This window comes from Pelobates fuscus, unplaced genomic scaffold (genome assembly GCF_036172605.1).
Source record: "Pelobates fuscus isolate aPelFus1 unplaced genomic scaffold, aPelFus1.pri scaffold_48, whole genome shotgun sequence".
Lineage (NCBI taxonomy): Eukaryota > Metazoa > Chordata > Amphibia > Anura > Pelobatidae > Pelobates > Pelobates fuscus.
Window position 1 is genome coordinate 69,761 of NW_026961960.1, and position 18,641 is coordinate 88,401.

The following is an 18,641-nucleotide window of genomic DNA, read 5'->3' on the forward strand; positions in this document are numbered from 1 at the left end:
GCCCGGTCCCGGTCTTAAAGAACTGCTGCACCAGACCAGGATCCTGTTCAGCAGTACAGTAATGTTTCCACAGGGCTGTAATCATAGCACCAGGGAAACATTCCGCGGCACCCCTGTGTGCACACAGTTTGAGCACCGCTGTGTTAGTGTGTATCTGGTTGTGTGTATCTGTGTGCCAAAGTATGTATAGATCAGTGTGCGTGTATCTGTGTGTATATGTCAGTTTGTGTATCTGTGTCAGGGTGTGTATGTGCCAGTGTTCACGTGTCAAGGTTTGTGCATCTATGAGTGTGTATGTGTGAGTATGTATATGAATTTATGTGAATGCAAACACACTCCTGCAACCTAGCACAAATGTACATCCACATGTCAAAGTCAACATTACATGTAAACACACCCCTGCAATCAAACATTACATACAAACACACCCTGTATTAATCACTAACATTATATACAAACACCCTTTCAATCAAACATCAACACAACACTCAAAAGCACACCTGCATTTAAAAACCACCACTACATACAAACACACTCCTGCATTCAAACACTACACACAATTGCACCACTGCATTCCAATGATAACAGTACATACAAATAAACCCCTATATGCACAAATAATACTATATACACAAACATGTTTACACTAAAATGCACAAACGCTGCTCACAAATACAACCCTGCAAGGATGGGCAAATTGTAGATCCCCAGCTGACATAGCATTATGTGAATTGTACAACAGGTGGGGATCTACCTTTTGCCCACACTTGCACTAGATGGGGGCCCATAAACACTTTCTTGCACCAGGGCCCACTCTAGATGTTACCCTCAATGTTCCAGAGATAATTGCTACACATTGAAAAATGCAGTGTACCTGAACAAGCTGCTATCCTGTACAAACCCACAGTGTTCCCGATAGTTCAAGCCGTGATTTGTCATTAGTGCGATGATTATGGCTTACAGCTCATGAAAACCCCAAATCCACAATCTCAGTAAATAAGAATATTGTGAAAAGGTGCAATATTCTAGGCTCACAGCTGCTTTCCGGTGCAAACCTCCAGATTCCCAGAGCAAGCTGCTTTTCTGTGCAAACCCTCAGTGTGCCACAGCAAGTAGTGTAGCCCCATGTAGCCAAAGCGCAGCTTAGCGGAAAAGGGCCTTGACAGGGGTTAGGAGGCAGGCTTAGGAGGAAGCGGCCGGGACTGGTGGATTGTGGGTAAGGGGTTTGGCTATTTCAATAGGTAGCCATTTTGGAAAGAATCAATTTTAATCTCCTACCTGGTTAAGTTTGACCCACCCACCCTCCCTAGGTCTGTTTTACATTGGGAGGCTATACCGTTTTGTCAAAGCGGCGGGATAGGGAGGCGAAGAAGAGGAAATAGGCTCCCCATGAAGAACGTGATGGATATGGAAAATTGTGGTCATTGGTGGTTGGTAGGTTTCGAGTCCTGGAGGTGGCTCAGAACCTGGTGGGGTAGGGGAATCTGGGTATACCCCTGCCATGGTTAATTTATGTTTGGCACTTTAAGTTTATTCATGTTGGAGTAATGTTGAAAATGTGATATATGTTACTTATGTGGGGGTCATTGCCTTTTATATTAAAAGAAGGATACGGATGTAAGGGCAGAGCATGGGGGGCAATGACCCATGTTGATTTGTTAATTTATTATTATCATTATTATGATCGTTATTATTATTATCGTTATTAAATTGAGATTGTTTTAATAAAGCTGTGAATAATTTGACCCATATACCCTAGTGTCAGCGTGTTATTGGGAGTAGATATGTGGGGGGGTTTGTCCAAGGTTCCGACTTCCCATATGGCGACTATACACTGGTCATGTTCCTGTACAGATTCTCATTACAGGTTGTATTCCTGTACTAACTCACACTTGTGCTAACTGACACTTCTCGGAAATTATTATTGCTACCACTACGATTATCTAACCTGGGAGGAAATATTGGTTTAAATAATGACATTTAGTGTCAATTCCTGTACAAATACTGAACATTGGGCAATCAAGGTGTATCTTAGATAATCAAATCTGTCCAGGAAAATTATAACCAGGCAGCATGGGGTCTTAATCTGGTGGAGGAAACAAAGGTCCCTGTTGAAATGTGGCTTTTATGAAATCAAAGCCTGGCTCAAAAGAAAACCCCAAACAATCTAGGTAATTAAAGGAACACTATGGTGACCAAAACAACTTTAGCTTAATTAAGCAGTGTTGATGTATAGAGCATGCCTCTGATGTTTCACTGCTTAATTATGTGCCATTTATGAGGTAAATCACTTTTGTTTCTGTTAATGCAGCCCTAGTCACACCTCCTCTGCCTGTGACTCATACAGCCTGCATGAAAACAAAATGGTTTCACTTTCAATCAGATGTAACTTTAAAACGTTTTATCTCTTGCTCTGTAAATTGAACTTTATTCACAAACAGGAGGTTTATGCATGGTCTAGCAAGCTATTACCATTGAAGGAGATAGCACATTCTAATTTTAACTGAATTTGCAATAATGGAAGTGTAAACATTAGATGACTCTTTACAGGAAATGTTTAGGATGGTTGTGTAAGTCACATGCAGGCAGGTGTGATTAGGACTGCATAAACAAAATGATTTAACTCTTAATTGGCAGAGAATTGAGCAGTGAGACTGCAGTACATGACCTATACACCAAAAGTGCTTCATTAAGCTAAAGTTGTTTTGGTGACTACAGTGTCCCTTTAAAGTTCAAAAGGTTAGGTTTTGAACCTCTATCAACAGATCAGAAATGTAACCTAATGGCCCTCAGTAACACAACGACCAAGAATTGATATCTTGGTAGATATACACAACCTACACAACCCAAAAAATGTTCAAAAGCCATACATAGAAAAGACTTCAGTGAAAACTAACTAATAACACACTAGACAAGGAGTCATCAACCTATGGAAAGTGTGACATGCATAACACAAGGTTTATTTGCATGGCACTCAAAGCTGCCAGAGCCAAACAGGATCTGGCCTACCAGGTGTCCCACTGGGACTTCAGACATCTGTTTGTGTTAGACATGTGCAATTCGTTTTGTTCCGAATGCAAATTCGGCCGAATTTCGGACACTTCCGAATGTCCAAAGTGCCGAACCGAATTGCCGAATTTGGGAAGTTCCGAAGTGCCGAATTTGGGAAGTTCCGAAGTGCCTCGGATTTCTGAGAGTAACAAAACAGGAGAGGGTTGGAGTAGGGTTAGTGTAGGGTTAGGGGTTGGGGTAGGGTAGGGTAACCCTTCCCCTCACCCTATGCTAACCCTAACTTTACCTCTAACCCTACCATAACCCTACTCCTAACCCTGCTCCTAACACAACCCTACTTCTAACCTTACCCCTACCCTTAACCCTGCCCTATCCCGAAGTGCAGGATTTTGGAATGCCGCACCGAACCGAGTATTTGTCCATGCACATCTCTAGTTTGTGTAACTCGAGCGGTGATTGCAGGTGGTGAGGAACGATCCTCAATTTATGCATTGCAGCACTTAGAGGAAGTGATCTCAGATCACTTTCTCCCCAAACTTGTGAACAGGAATCCGTGTGGAGTAGAGCAGCTGCCGAAGCTATTGCAGGTCCTGCCCTTGACCTGTTCCAAAAACTTACTATACAGATATCTTGTGTAGGTTGTGCCACAGAGATCGATGGCACATACAGACAGCTGGAATAGTAGTCCATTTATAGGCATATAGCCTGGTAGGATATAGTTATTAACTAGCTATGTTTCATCCTCAAGTGTTACTCCACACAGAGAATAAAGTACCAACTACTAAATACAAGAGCTCCTGGAGGAGCCTGCTTGCTAGTCTACTGCCCAAGGACTATGGGTCATGTAACCAACCCCTTAAACTAATTGATTTGTGTGGTTTCCCTTTTCCATTCGGTAACCGAACAAACGCACACATTTCGGACCACCTCTGGGCTTGTTAACACCTATTAACCTCTCTTGACACCTCCATCATCATTGCACACTTTGTATCTTAAGTGTTTGGCTGTGTGGCCACCGTTCTTATGCATGAACACGTGGGAACTGAGTTGGTGGCCATCTTGGCGAACGAACGCAGGCAGCGGTGCTCGGTCATCAAGTGTATGGAACTAAAATATGGACCGACAAACACCACTGAACTTAGACGAATGCCTGCTTCTTGGATACACATGTCGGGAGAGCGCTGTTCAGTCAGATTGTTCGCATGAACTATGCAAACAATCTCTACTTAACCGTCATAGTATACGATTTGTGTTTTGTTCATTATTGACTCCCGAAAGAGACTGACTGCCCTACCTTTCTCCTAGAACTATTTGGGGCAGTCGCCTCATGTGTGGTTGGTCAAAACTTTACCCTGGTGGCGATTCAACTGTGTTTGAGGGATCTGAGTGCTTTTTGGATATGTTATGAGCTTAGATCCAGGCTTTCATTAGTCCCTGGCCTTATCTTATATTTAAGATAGCCTTATGCCTATCCCCTGCATGCTTTAACTCCTTGAATGTGTTAATCTCTATTCTCTACCACTTCAACTGGAAGGCTATTCCATGCATCCACTACCCTCTCAGTAAAGTAATACTTCCTGATATTATTTTTAAACCTCTGTCCCTCTAGTTTAAAACTACCGTATATACTCGAGTATAAGCCGACCTGAATATAAGCCGAGGCCCCTAATTTTACCCCCAAAAACTGGTTAAACATATTGACTCGAGTAGTGGTGGGAAATGCAGCAGCTACTGGTAAATTTCTAAATAAAATTAGATCCTAAAAAAATTATATTAATTGAATATTTATTTACAGTGTGTGTATATAATGAATGCAGTGTGTGTGTATGAATACAGTGTGTGTATGAATGCAGTGTGTGTGTGTATAAATGCAGTGTGTGTATGAGTGTGCAGTGTGTGTGTATGAATGCAGTGTGTGTGTATGAGTGCAGTGTGTGTTTGTGTTGCAGAGCCTTGGTGGGGGGTGGGCATTTTTATTATTAATTTTTTTTTTTTAAATATGATTTTACATTTTTTTGTTATATTATTATTATTTTTTTATTTATATTTTTTATTTTATTTTATTATTATTATTATTATTTCGGCTCTCACTCCCTGGTGGTCCAGTGGCATTGTCAGTTCAGTGGAGAGGGCTGGCAGAGCATTTACTTACGTCTCCTGCAGCTCCTGTCAGCTCCCTCCTCCTCCGCGCCGGTCCGTGCAGCTCTTCTGTCAGCTCACACTGTAAGTCTCGCGAGAGCCGCACTATGACCCCGCGGCTCTCGCAAGATTTACACTGGGAGCTGACAGAGGTGCTGAACGGACCGGCGCGGAGGAGAAGGGAGCTGACAGGAGCTGCAGGATGTCACGATTCGGGGAACCAAACACGCGAACACACACACACAGAAAAGGTGCAGTACCAGACCTTAGAGTGGCCGGGCTAAGCACACAAAGAATAGTCAGGAGACAAGCCGAGTAAGGGGAACCAGAAGTCAGAATAACGAGAAACAAGCCGAGGTCAAGGGGTAGGAGAAAGTCACAAAGTCAGATAAACAAGCCAGAGAGTATGTAACCAGAAACACAAGTTCAGTAACAATACTAGCAAGCAAAGACCACAACAGGGCAGGGAGGAACAGGAAAGGTAAGTATTTAAACCATAAGGTTAATTCTGATTGGATAATTTCCAATCAGAATTAACAATCACACGTGGGAGGTATCTAGACCTCCCAATGTGATTGAGGCACTGTGCCTTTAACGCCGGGTCAGGTGGCTGACCCCGGCGTGTAATAAATTGGCCGGTATCCCAGCGTGCAGTGTCATGCATGCTGCTGCTGGGGGACGTGGAGGCAGGCGCGGGCGGCATCCGTGGCTGAGAGGATGCCGCCCGCCGAGCGCATGGCAGGAAGGGGACCGCGGACGGCTGGAGGTTGAGTGCCGCGAGTGGACTGCAGCCTCCCCTCGCAGCCGCCCGCGGGATCCTGAGACAGGAGAGGTAAGCGCTCGCTGCCAGCCCCCAGTCTGTATTATGGCAATGTAAATTGCCATAATACAGACAGTGACTCGAGTATAAGCCGAGTTGGGGTTTTTCAGCACAAAAATTGTGCTGAAAAACTCGGCTTATACTCGCGTATATACAGTATGTCCTCTTGTTGTGGTAGTTTTTCTTCTTTTAAATATAGTCTCCTCCTTTACGGTGTTGATTCCCTTTATGTATTTAAATGTTTCTATCATATCCCCACCGTCTCGTCTTTCCTCCAAGCTATACATGTTAAGATCCTTTAACCTTTCCTGGTAAGTTTTATCCTGCAATCCATGAACCAGTTTAGTAGCCCTTCTCTGAACTCTCTCTAAAGTATCAATATCCTTCTGAAGATATGGTCTCCAGTACTGCGTACAATACTCCAAGTGAGGTCTCACCAGTGTTCTGTACAATGGCATGAGCACTTCCCTCTTTCTACTGCTAATACCTCTCCCTATACAACCACACATTCTGCTAGCATTTCCTGCTGCTCTATTACATTGTCTGCCTACATTTAAGTCATCAGAAATAATCAACCCTAAATCCCTTTAGTCAGATGTTGAGGTTAGGACTATCAAATATTCTGTACTCTGCCCTTGGGCTTTTACGTCCAATATGCATTATCTTGCACTTATCCACATTAAATGTCAATTGCCACAACTCTGACCATTTTTCTAGTTTACCTAAATAATTTGCCATTTGGCTTATCCCTCCTGGAACATCAACCCTGTTACATATCTTAATATTATCAGCAAAAAGACATACCTTACCATCAAGACCTTCTGCAATATCACTAAAAAATATTAAAGAGAATGGGTCCAAGTACATATCGCTGAGGTACTCCACTGGTGACTAGCCCATGCTTTGAATATACTCCATTGACTACAACCTTCTGTTGCCTGTCACTCAGCCACTACCTTACCCATTCAATAATATTGGAATCCAAACTTAAAGATTGCAGTTTATTGATAAGCCTTCTATGTGCAACAGTGTCAAAAGCCTTACTGAAATCTAGGTAAGCAATGTCTACTGCACCACCCTGATCTATTATTTTAGTTATCCAATCTAAAAAAATCAATTAGATTGGTTTGGCATGATCACCCTGAAGTAAACCCATGCTGTCTCTGATCTTGAAATCCATGTGTTTTTAGATGTTCAACAATCCTATCCTTTAACATGGTTTCCATTACTTTCCCCACTACTGAAATAAAGCTTACTGGCCTATAGTTGCCCGACTCCTCCCTACTACCTTTCTTGTGAATGAGCACAACATTCGCTAACTTCCAATCTTCTGGGACTACTCCTGTTAACAATGATTGGTTAAATAAATCCATTAATGGTTTTGCTAGTACACCACTAAGTTATTTTAATAACTTTGGGTGTATTCCATCAGGTCCCATTGACTTATTTGTCTTTACTTTTGACAGTTGAAATAGAACCTCTTCCTCTGTAAACTCACATGTAACAAATGACTAATGTGTCCTTTTTCCTAACTTATGCCCCTTTCCTTCATTTTCATCTGTAAATACTGAACAAAAATATTAATTGAGTCAGTCAGCTAAACCTTTACATACCTTCCTTCTTTTGTTTTTAATCTAACTAATCCTTGTTTTACTTTCCTTTTCTCATTTATGTATCTAAAAAATGATTTGTCCCCTTTTTTTTTACTGACTGTGCTATTTTCTCTTCTGTATGTAATTTGGAAGCTCTTATAACTTGCTTAGCCTCTTTCTTCCTAATCTTATAGATCATTTTGTCTTCCTCACTTTTTTTTTTTTTTTTTTATAATTACTAAATGCTAACTTTTTGTTTTTCTCCAATTTTGGCCACATCTGTGGAGCACCACAGTGGTTTCTTGAATTTTTTTAGCTTTTACTGACAAGTCTAATGCAATTTTCTGTTGCCTTCAGCAGTGCAACTTTTAAATAATCCCATTTCTCTTGGACTCCATTTAAATTGCTCCAGTCTGATAATGACTCCTTTACACATATTCTAAATTTAGAAAAGTCTGTTTGTTTTTTTTTTAAAGTCTAAAACTTTTGTTTTTGTGTGGTGTGACTCAGTCACTATTCTTATATTAAACCACACTGGATCCTAAACTTTCACCTACAGTAATATCTGATGGCCTCTTCACGAGGTGGCTCCTCAACGACTTGTTTTAGAGACAATCCCAGTAGGGAGTTTAGAATATGTTTGCTCCTGGTACAAGCAGCTATTTTGGCTTTCCAATTCACATCAGGAAGAGTACAGTCACCCATGATGATAACTTCCCCCTTTATTGTCATTTTAGCTATTTCCTCAACTAGTAGATTATCTAACTCTTCCATTTGTCCTGGGGGCCTATAAATCACACCTACACGAGTTACTGTGTGATTACCAAATTCTAACATAACCCAAACGGACTCTATGTTCGCCTCACTAACTTTTGTTAGGCTAGATTTTATGCTATCCTTCACATACAGGGCCATCCCTCCCCTTTTCTTGCCTTCCCTGTTTTTTCTATATAAAGAGCACCCTGGTATTGTTATGTCCCAGTCATTTTTCTCATTATACCAAGTCTCAGTAACAGCAACTAAAACTACATTATCAGTTGCCATTATTGCCACATGTTCATGGATCTTATTCCCTAAACTGCAAGCATTTGTAGACATGACTCTAAGCTTATAATTTTTTAACCCACTTGCTATGGGCACCTTCTGTCCTTGTTTTGGGGGGTAATTGGATTTATGTTTTATCACCCTTTTGCCCCCCCTCCTAGTTTAAATACATCCTAGCAAAACCTCTGAACTGCTCACTGAGAACATTTGTTCCCTTTTGAGAAAGATGCAAACCATCTTTTTTGTACAGTTTATTTCCATTCCAAACAGAGCTACCATGAGAAATAAAGCCAAATCCTTGCTCCCGACACCATTCACCAAGCCACAAGTTAAAGTCCCTAATACGCATCCGCCTGTCATTCTGAGTGTTATGCACAGGCAGAACTTCAGAGAATGACAGTGTGGAAGCAACCTGCCGTATATCATTAGCAAAAACACCAAAAACGTCCTTTACCTCTGAAACCTCATTGCAAGCCAAGTCATTTGTCTTTAGATGGACAAATACATCCAATTCCCCTTCCTGCTTTGCTCGCTTAACAATATTACAAATACATCTCCTGTCTCTGTGAGCAGTAGTTACAGGAAGACATCTCACAAGACCACCATTGTCCATCTCCACACCTCTTATGATATAATCCCCCAACAACAACTGCTTTCTATTAGGCATCACTATAGTCTCCAAGCCTGTCTCCACAACACCACTACACTTGGTGCCTGAGCCTGTCTCCACAACACCACTACCCTCAGTGCCTGAGCCTGTCTCCACTACAACACTACCCTCAGTGCCTCTCTCCACAACACCACTAGCCTCAATGCCTCTCTCCACAACATCACTAGCCTCAATGCCTCTCTCCACAACACCACTAGCCTCAATGCCTCTCTCCACAACACCACTAGCCTCAGTGCCTCTCTCCATAACACCATTACACTCTGAAAGTGCAGAAAATGAATTATGTAAAGCAACAGACTGTGCAATATGCCTTTTATCCACAACTCTAAGTCAACCAGACCCTACAGTAATCCATCTGCCATTCCTAGAATGTCTCTGCGGCAGTGGCTTTAGAGCAGTTCCAGCCTGAGTTTGTTTACCAGATAATTTACAAATCTCAGACTTAAAAAAATACAATCTCATGCCGCAATATAGAGAACTGTCTACAGATTAGACAGCATCCAAATCTCCAAAAAGTGGAATGTGAAACAAATGCATAACAACTCTTATACTGAACTAAGTCTGCCATTTTAATGAGGTGAATAATTTAAATCAAACAAATCTTAAATTATTTTTTTTCTCCTGAATACCTCAAATTACCTCCAGTTTATCTCCAGAATATCTCCAATCACACACTTAGAAGCACCACTCTCCACAATATCTCCAATCACACACTTACAAGCAGCACTCTCCAGAATATCTCCAATCACACACTTACAAGCAGCACTCTCCAGAATATCTCCAATCACACACTTACAAGCAGCACTCTCCAGAATATCTCCAATCACACACTTACAAGCAGCACTCTCCAGAATATCTCCAATCACACACTTACAAGCAGCACTCTCCAGAATATCTCCAATCACACACTTACAAGCAGCACTCTCCAGAATATCTCCAATCACACACTTACAAGCAGCACTCTCCAGAATATCTCCAATCACACACTTACAAGCAGCACTCTCCAGAATATCTCCAATCACACACTTACAAGCAGCACTCTCCAGAATATCTCCAATCACACACTTACAAGCAGCACTTAGATGTAGCAACTAGCAATCAAGCTATTGTCGGGTTCCCGCGGGCGGCTGCGAGGGGAGGCTGCACTCCGCTCGCAGTACTGACCCTCCAGTCGTCTGCGGTCCCCTCCTACTCCTGGGCTCGGCGAGCGGCATCCTTCCAGTCTCGGATGCCGCCCGCGTCTTCCTCCACGTCCCCCAGCGGCAGCATGCATGACGCTGCACGCTGGGAGACCGCCCAAGATATTACACGCCGGGGTCAGTCACCTGACCCGGCGTTAAAGGCACAGTGCCTCAATCACAGTGGGAGGTTTAGATATCTCCCACGTGTGATTGTTAATTCTGATTGGAAATTATCCAATCAGAATTAACCTTTTGGTATAAATACTTACCTTTCCTGTTCCTCCCTGCCCTGTTGTGGTCTTTGCTTACTAGTATTGATACTGAACTTGTGTTTCTGGTTACGTACTCTCTGGCTTGTTAATCTGACTTTGTGACTTTCTCCTACCCTTTGACCTCTGCTTGTTTTCTCGTTATTCTGTCTTCTGGTTCCCCTTACTCGGCTTGTCTCCTGACTATTCTGTGTGTGCTTAGCCCGGCCACTCTAAGGTCCGGTACTGCACCTTTTCTGTGTGTGTGTGTGTGTTAGCGTGTTGGGTTCCCTGAATCGTGACAGCTATATTAGCCAAGCTAATGACAACAACCCTTATATACCTCCTAAAATCACCACCCACTATGAATGTTTAACACCTGGGTAGGCCTATGATTATTTGTCAAACAATAGCTAATTAACCCCTTAGGACCGCAGCCAAATGTACAAGTTGTGATCAAAACAAAATGTAAACAAAACCTGGCATTTGCGCTATATGTCTGTCCAACCGTAATTCACCTATTTCATATTAAATGCACCCACACTTATTATATATCATTTTATTCAGGGGAAACAGGGCTTTAATTTAACAATATTTTATATCAAATATTTAGGTATGGAACATAATTTAATATGAATAAAATATTAAAAAAAATGGGAGAAAATACGATTTTTAAAGATTTTCTTAGTTCTACGTGACATTTTAACTGTGAATGTCAAAATACTGTTTTCTTTTACTGCAATAAAATACACATATTTGTTTTCAGCGATGTCTCACGTGTAAAACAGTACCTCCTATGTACAGGTTTTATGGTGTTTTGGGAAGTTACAGGGTCAAATATAGCATGTTACCCTTTTCAGTTTTTTTCACATTGAAATTCGCCAGATTGGTTACGTTGCCTTTGAGACCATATGGTAGCCCAGGAATAAGAATTACCCCCATAATGGCATACCATTTAAAAAAGTAGACAACCCAAGGTATTGCAAATGGGGTATGTCCAGTCTTTTTTAGTAGCCACTTAGTTACAAACACTTGCCCTCGCAAGGACCTCGCGATCACATGGCCCAGGGGGGCCGAATAGGATGGAGGGGGACTCCCTGGGTTCTCAGGTAAGTCCCCATACCGCGATCACCGGCGACCGGGTAAGTACATAAGATCGCAGGGCGTTCTATGCCGCCCTGCGGCGTTTAAAGCCATCAAAATAGGGACAGCATAGAACGCCCTGCGGTCTTAAGGGGTTAACCAACAATCAATAGCAAGTACCTAGCTAATCAAATCAAATGCCTTACCAATTACTAACAAGAAATTAAACCTTGTGCAATCAGTAACCTTTTCCTATAGATGAATCTTCTACGGATTCCAGGAGCTAGATGATAATATGCAGACCTCCCAGGATCTGGATAGGGAGGCTCTGCAGCAGAAATGTATCCAGTACTAAAAACAAGGCAAGACTAGAACAGGCACAAAACAAGATAACAAGACAGGACTAGAAGAGCCCAGAACCAGAGCAGGACAGAAAGCAGAACCCAGAACATGTACACAATACATGAGGGAAACATTAACAGGACATGGACAGGGCAAAAAAAAGTACAAGACAAGAGATACAAGGCAAAACAAGAGGAGACATAACTAAGTACTACATATGTAATAAACATTGGATATTTAAACATACATAAATGGCCAAGATGTATGCAGCCCACCACTGTCCCAAAGTCCTAACTGCCTAGATATGCATGACTAAATAAACAACAATAAAACACACACAGTACTTACCTGCAAAGAAAGAAGCAGAGGAAATTAGACCACTGCTTGCAGGAACAGACTAAAACAAAAAGGATTAATGGCAAAGCAACGGGTGTGGCAACAAAAAACAAACATTTAAAGGAATCCAAGAGACTGGGAATTCCAGGAACGTAATAAAGGAATGAACCCAGAAAGCCCAGCATAAAGAAAACCAGACACAGAATAGGAAACCAGAAAAAACAAGAAAAACAAAACAAGAATTGTAAAAAGAGTACTGGGTACCAAAAGCCAAGACAGAAATGATCCACAACAGGAGCAGGATGTGACACATGGGAGGAAAAACCCTGTATGTTTGTATGAGAAACCCCATTTAGGGGTCTATGCATATAAGGCCATGTGTGGCCCTAATAAAGTTAATTCACTCCCGGCATTAAGTCTCGACTTATGTCTGTGGGTGAAAGATTCCTTGGAAAGCTATAATCACTAAACAGCTGTACTCTCTGCAGGAGAGATTTGATCACTGGAAGCTGGATCCAGGAAGCTGCGGCAGCTAGGGGCTGAAGTGCTGGTGGTGTCCTGGCGATAGCTAGGAAGCGTGTTTGGCGGATGTACTCAGTAAGGGTACGAGGCGGACCACCACAATTTATATTTGTGCTGACATAAATAGACAGCATATCAAAGTATAATCAAGTATGTACTTTTCACATAAAAACATACATAAATGAAATAATATTTTTAACAAAATACTCACTGGAGCACTGATCTTCAGTAAACTTGCCATTGGGCAGGCATTCTCTCTCCCCATTTTTTTGTTTGTCTTTAGTGAGATAACTTTGTCTACAGGAGAACTGTACTTTCTCTCCAACTAAGTAATAATCATCTGAATTTTGAAGCTCTCCATTTTCCACTTGTGCATTGTACCTGCTGCATGTCTCTAAGATGGAAAAAGCAATGGATGACAGAACATAATTTATTGCATGAGTAACTAAAAGTCATGTCAGACTTAGCGATTATATGAATCGCCACTGACCAGGACAGTTTTCCAAAATAAGGTATTTAAACTTCTAAATTATTTAACATCTTAATCAAAATACAAACACAAAACTGAAATCAACTAGAGCAGCATCACATTTTGTTGCAGATCAGATATTTATTATATCAAAATCAATTTCAACTAAGAGATTAATTAAGGATTTGAGCTTTAAATATTTAACTACACATTAGAAAACATTGTGGAGCTTAACATTTGAGAAGTCACAACATTCTAGTCTTGAACAATGGGCCATGACAAAGCTTGACTGTCCTATTTGGGTAAGCAATATTAGGGTGCCCAGTTAGCAGATCCTCCTATTGAGAACTATTTTATTCTTGACCACAGGGCTTAATCGCCAAGAGAGGGCCTAATCACCAAGTTGATTAATCAAAAGTTGATTTAGAGATTGTGTATGGAAGCAAATATTTTACTACAAAATTAGAAAAAAGTTTATAGACATTTGCATCTAAGAAGTCACAAAAATGTTTGTTTTATACAATGGATATTACCTAAAATAAAAGGAAATAATATAAACAAGATAAAACACTCACTTACACAGCTCATGTGCATCTGCTAGTTTAAGGGTATTGTACTGACTGTACATTGTGTGTGGTAGTTGAACGATATTCTAATTACAGCACAAAAAAGGAGAAAATTAAGTATTTACAACTACCATACACATTGTACAGTCAGTACAATACCCTTAAACTAGCAGATGTATATGGGCTGTTTAAGCTGTTGGCAAATATACAATATAATACTATAGACACATCGGGGTATAATATTCCTCTCAATTACACTAATTTATTACAAAGTACACTCAAAGCATCCTTCTGGCTATTCCAAGTCTTACACTGCACCTGTTAGGTTTAAGGTTCTGTATTCCATCTACAATATGTGGGGTATTTCTAATTATGTTCTTTTCTTTTTTTCAGTCCTGCAGTGATAGTTTTTATTATTTTTTTTGTTTACAAACGTTTTATAGGGTTCTCCTATACAATGTATATTGAGGAAGCCCAGTTGCCATCTGCTGTGATTTTTCTCACGACTGACCAATTTGGGAACTAATGGGAAGCGCTTTTCATTCTGAAAAAATATTGGTATTTTATCACACATTTACTAATTTAGTAAGTCTCCCTCCAGTTCATGATATTTAGTAATGAATGCCTTGTGCTAGATAAATAATGCAATCATGTTTTATTTCTATATTTTTTCCAAACATTTTGCAATATATAACTTAAATGATTATAAAAAGATACCATGTGTAAAATGTAATATTAGAATATATTTAATTAAATTAATAAAGTGCATTCTTGTTAAATGTACATAGAGTTTATAAATAATAATTGCAGAGGGGAAATTGTACATGAAAAGCTCTGATTAACAGTGCAGAGAAAAAATGTGTATATTCCTTACTTGTACATTTGGGTTTAGGATTCCATCCATTTTCAGTACAAAAGGATCTGCCATAGTAATTTCTGCCCTGTGGCAGAAATCCATAATTACACCGATAATCGATATATGTTCCTAATTGCTTTGGAAAATAATAATAGTAATATAACTGTCCATCTGCAATCTCTGGACGGATACATGTTTGACCTGCAGAAATAAATATATAATTATGGTTGCTTAAAATAAATAAATTAGCATTAACATGTGATTAGCATATTACATGTGATCTGCCAGCATAAAAAAATAATTAAACAAAAACATATGGTAATTCAAGCTGTCCACTTAATAGATTATATATATTTTGTATAAATGCCTTGCATAATTACATATATTTAAGTATATATATAAAAGCAAATGGGATAGTCCTAATGTGATGGCAGCACTCGCTGAAGTAGGAGTGGAGGGACATCAGCACTGGAATCAGGTAAGCAACAAAAGGGTTGGGAGGGGAGGCTTCGAGGGAGGGGAGCACTATAGTGCTCGGTATACAACTTTATATTCCTAGCATTATAGTTTCCCTTTAACCCCTTAGGGACACATGACATGTGTGACATGTCATGATTCCCTTTTATTCCAGAAGTTTGGTCCTTAAGGGGTTAAAGGATGCACTTACCTTTTCCTAATTTCCTCAATTCAGTGAAAACTCTGCCAAGTATCTCAGTCCAGCCAAAAGGGCATTGGAAATAAACAAAACTAATTAATGAAAAAGCACTTTTCTACCAAGTAACCAATACTCCATATTATGTGTTTGTACATGTGCAGAACAAACACCACAAACATCTGACTTTATGTTGTGTACAAGTAAAGTTAATTATACTTGTTAATTAGTTACACCGATTAAAGCATAACTTCCATAGAAGTGACTGTTCCTTACTACATCTCCACAGTAATAACACAGAGGAGGTAATTAAAAGATTATATGCTGTGCTACTGTTTCCACCACCCAATGATACCGTGTGCATACACATGGACACTGTGTTATCTAATGGATCTTTAACTACTTTACATACATTGTCATAAAAGAAGCAGTTTGACTATTCAAATTATCCCACACAGATCAACCACTGGTAAAAGTAGACACTCCAGTGTAACTTATTTGGCGTATTTTATGCTTTAATATGTTGCTAATCTTTTCACCAGTTTATGTCAAACTTTGCCAGAAATGTATTTAATTTTGTAATATTTTTACATACACATACACATTTATTCTGTGCATTTTGTAAATCTGATATGTTCCACTTTCATTAGGCTATCTCTTCTGAGATATATGTGTGTGTGTGTACTCAGCAGTCTGTGTGTGTATTCAGCAGTCTGTGCGAGTACTCCGCAGTCTGTGTATGTGTATTCCACAGTCTGTGTATGTGTGTGCTCCGCAGTCTGTGTGAGTGTACTCAGCAGTCTGTATGTGTATACTCTGCAGTCTCTGTGTGTGTGTGTGTGTACACTCAGCAGTCTGTGTGTGTGTACTCAGCAGTCTGTGTGTGTGTACTCAGCAGTCTGTGTATGTATATTCAGCAGTCTGTGTATGTATATTCAGCAATCTGTGTGTGAATGCCGCAGTCTGTGTGTGTGTATTCCTGTATAGTGCTGCTCTCTGTATAGTACAGGTATGTGTGTATAGTATCCTGGGACATTCAGTGCTCCCTGTATAGTGCTGCTCTCTGTATAGTATGCGCCTGTGTGTATAATATCCTGGGACAGTCAGTGCTTCCTGTATGGTGCTGCTCTCTGTTTAATACAGGTCTGTGAGTATTATATCCTTGGATAGTCAGTGTTCGCTGTATAGAGCTGCTCTCTGTATAATACAGGTCTGTATAATATCCCAGAATAGTCAGTGCTCCCTGTATAGTGCTGTTCTCTGTATAATACAGGCATGTGTCTGTATAATATCCCGGTACAGTCAGGGCTCCTTGTATAGTCCTGCTCTCTGTATAGTTCAGGTCTGTGTGTATAATATCCTGTGACAGTCTGTGTCCCCTGTATAGTGCTGCTCTCTGTATAATACAGGCTTCTGTGTATTATATCCTGGAACAGTCAGTGCTCCCTGTATAGTTCTGCTCTCTGTAAAATAAAGGTCTGTGTAAGTATAATATCCCAGAATAGTCAGTGTTCCCTATATAGTGTTGCTCTCTGTATAATACAGGTCTGTGTCTGTATAATATCCCCGAATAGTCAGTGCTTCCTGTATAGTGCTGCTTTCTACGTAATACAGGTCTGTGTATAATATTTTGGGACAGCCAGTGCTCCCTGTATAGTGTATAGTACAGGTCTGTGTATAATATCCGGGACAGTCAGTGCGCCCTGTATAGTGCTGCTCTCTGTATAGTACAGGTCTGTGTATAATATCCCGGGACAGTCAGTGCTCCCTGTATAGTGCTGCTCTCTGTATAATATAGGTCTGTGTGTGTAATATCATGGGACACTCAGTGCTCCCTGTTTAGTGCTGCTCTCTATATAATACAGGCAGGGCCGGTGCAAGGATTTTTGACTACACAGGCGAAGATGCATTTTGCCAGCCCCCTCCCCGTCGAAAAAAAATGTATCTTCACCTGTGTGTCTTTTACCCCCCTTTTGACTAACTTACCCCCTTTAGTGTTTTATATCCCTTTTTTATGTCCTGCCCCCCCTTTTATCCTTTGTGTGTCCCCTTTTCTGTATTTTATCTCTCTTGTGTCTCTTACAACCCTCCTTGTGTATTTTTTTACTTCCCATAGCCCCTTTGCCTTTCTCTTTCTTCCCCCCAGCCCTTTTGTGTGTCTTTTATCCCCCTACCCTTTTGTGTGGCTCTTTCTCCCCAACATATTTGTGCGTCTTTTTACCCCAGTACCTTTGTGCATCTCTTTCTCCCCCTAGCCCCTTTGTGCGTCGTTCTCCCCCACAACCCCTCTGTGCTTCTTGCCCCCCAGCCCCTCACCCTTCTGTGCGACTCTCTCTCCCCCCCAGCCCCTTTGTGTTTGTCCCCCCTGTATGTTTATTTGTGCCCCCCAGCCCTCCTGTGTCTTTTAATATTCTCCCGTACCTTCTATTGCCCCCCCTCCCCTCCTGTACCTTTTATTGTCCCCCTGTACCTTTTATTGCCTCACCTCCTCTCCTCCTGAAGTTTTCATAGTTGACCTTTCCCTCCTGTGTCTTTCAATGCCCCCCGTACCTTTTAAAGTCCCCCTCCCGTCCCATTTATTGTCTCCCCTTCCTCTTCTGTACCTTTCATTGCCCCCCTCCTGTATCTTTCATAATCCCCCTAATGTTCCTTTTACTGTCTCCCCTCCTGAACCCTTCATAGTCCTCTCTCCCTACCTGTCCCTTTTCTTGTCCCCTCATCCTGTACCTTGTATTGTACCCCTACCCTCCTATACCCTCCTATACCCTCCTATCCCCCCTTCTGTCCTGTATTTTTTATTGTCACCCTCCCCTCTTGTACCTTTTATTGTTGTCCCCAGTATCTTTTATTGTCCCCCACTCCCCTATTCTACCTTGTATTATTGTTCCCCCTCCTGTACCTTTTATTGTCTTCCCTCTTGAACCTTTCATAGCCCCCCCTTCCTGTACCTTTTATTGTCCCCTTACCCTCCTGTACCTTTTATTGTCCCCCCTCCTCTCATGTCTCTTTTATTGCCCCACCTTCCTGTACCTTTTATTGCCTCCTTCCTCTCCCCTCCTGTACCTTTTATTGCCTCCTCCCTCCTGTCCTGTAACTTTTATTGTACCCC

At 41.0% G+C, this 18,641-nt stretch overlaps 1 protein-coding gene across 1 annotated transcript in view; it reads right to left on the reverse strand.

The window, feature by feature from the left end:
- LOC134585284 (complement factor H-like) overlaps window positions 1-18,641 on the reverse strand; it is a gene marked incomplete at its 3' end in the record, with an annotated part of 134,487 nt that overhangs the window by 67,213 nt on the left and 48,633 nt on the right. The window contains exons 4-5 of the mRNA XM_063440701.1: window positions 14,899-15,081; window positions 13,201-13,383 (exon numbers count right to left, since the gene is read on the reverse strand). Of these exons, the coding sequence (XP_063296771.1) occupies window positions 13,201-13,383; window positions 14,899-15,081 (366 nt within the window). The remainder of the gene's footprint in view (window positions 1-13,200; window positions 13,384-14,898; window positions 15,082-18,641) is intronic.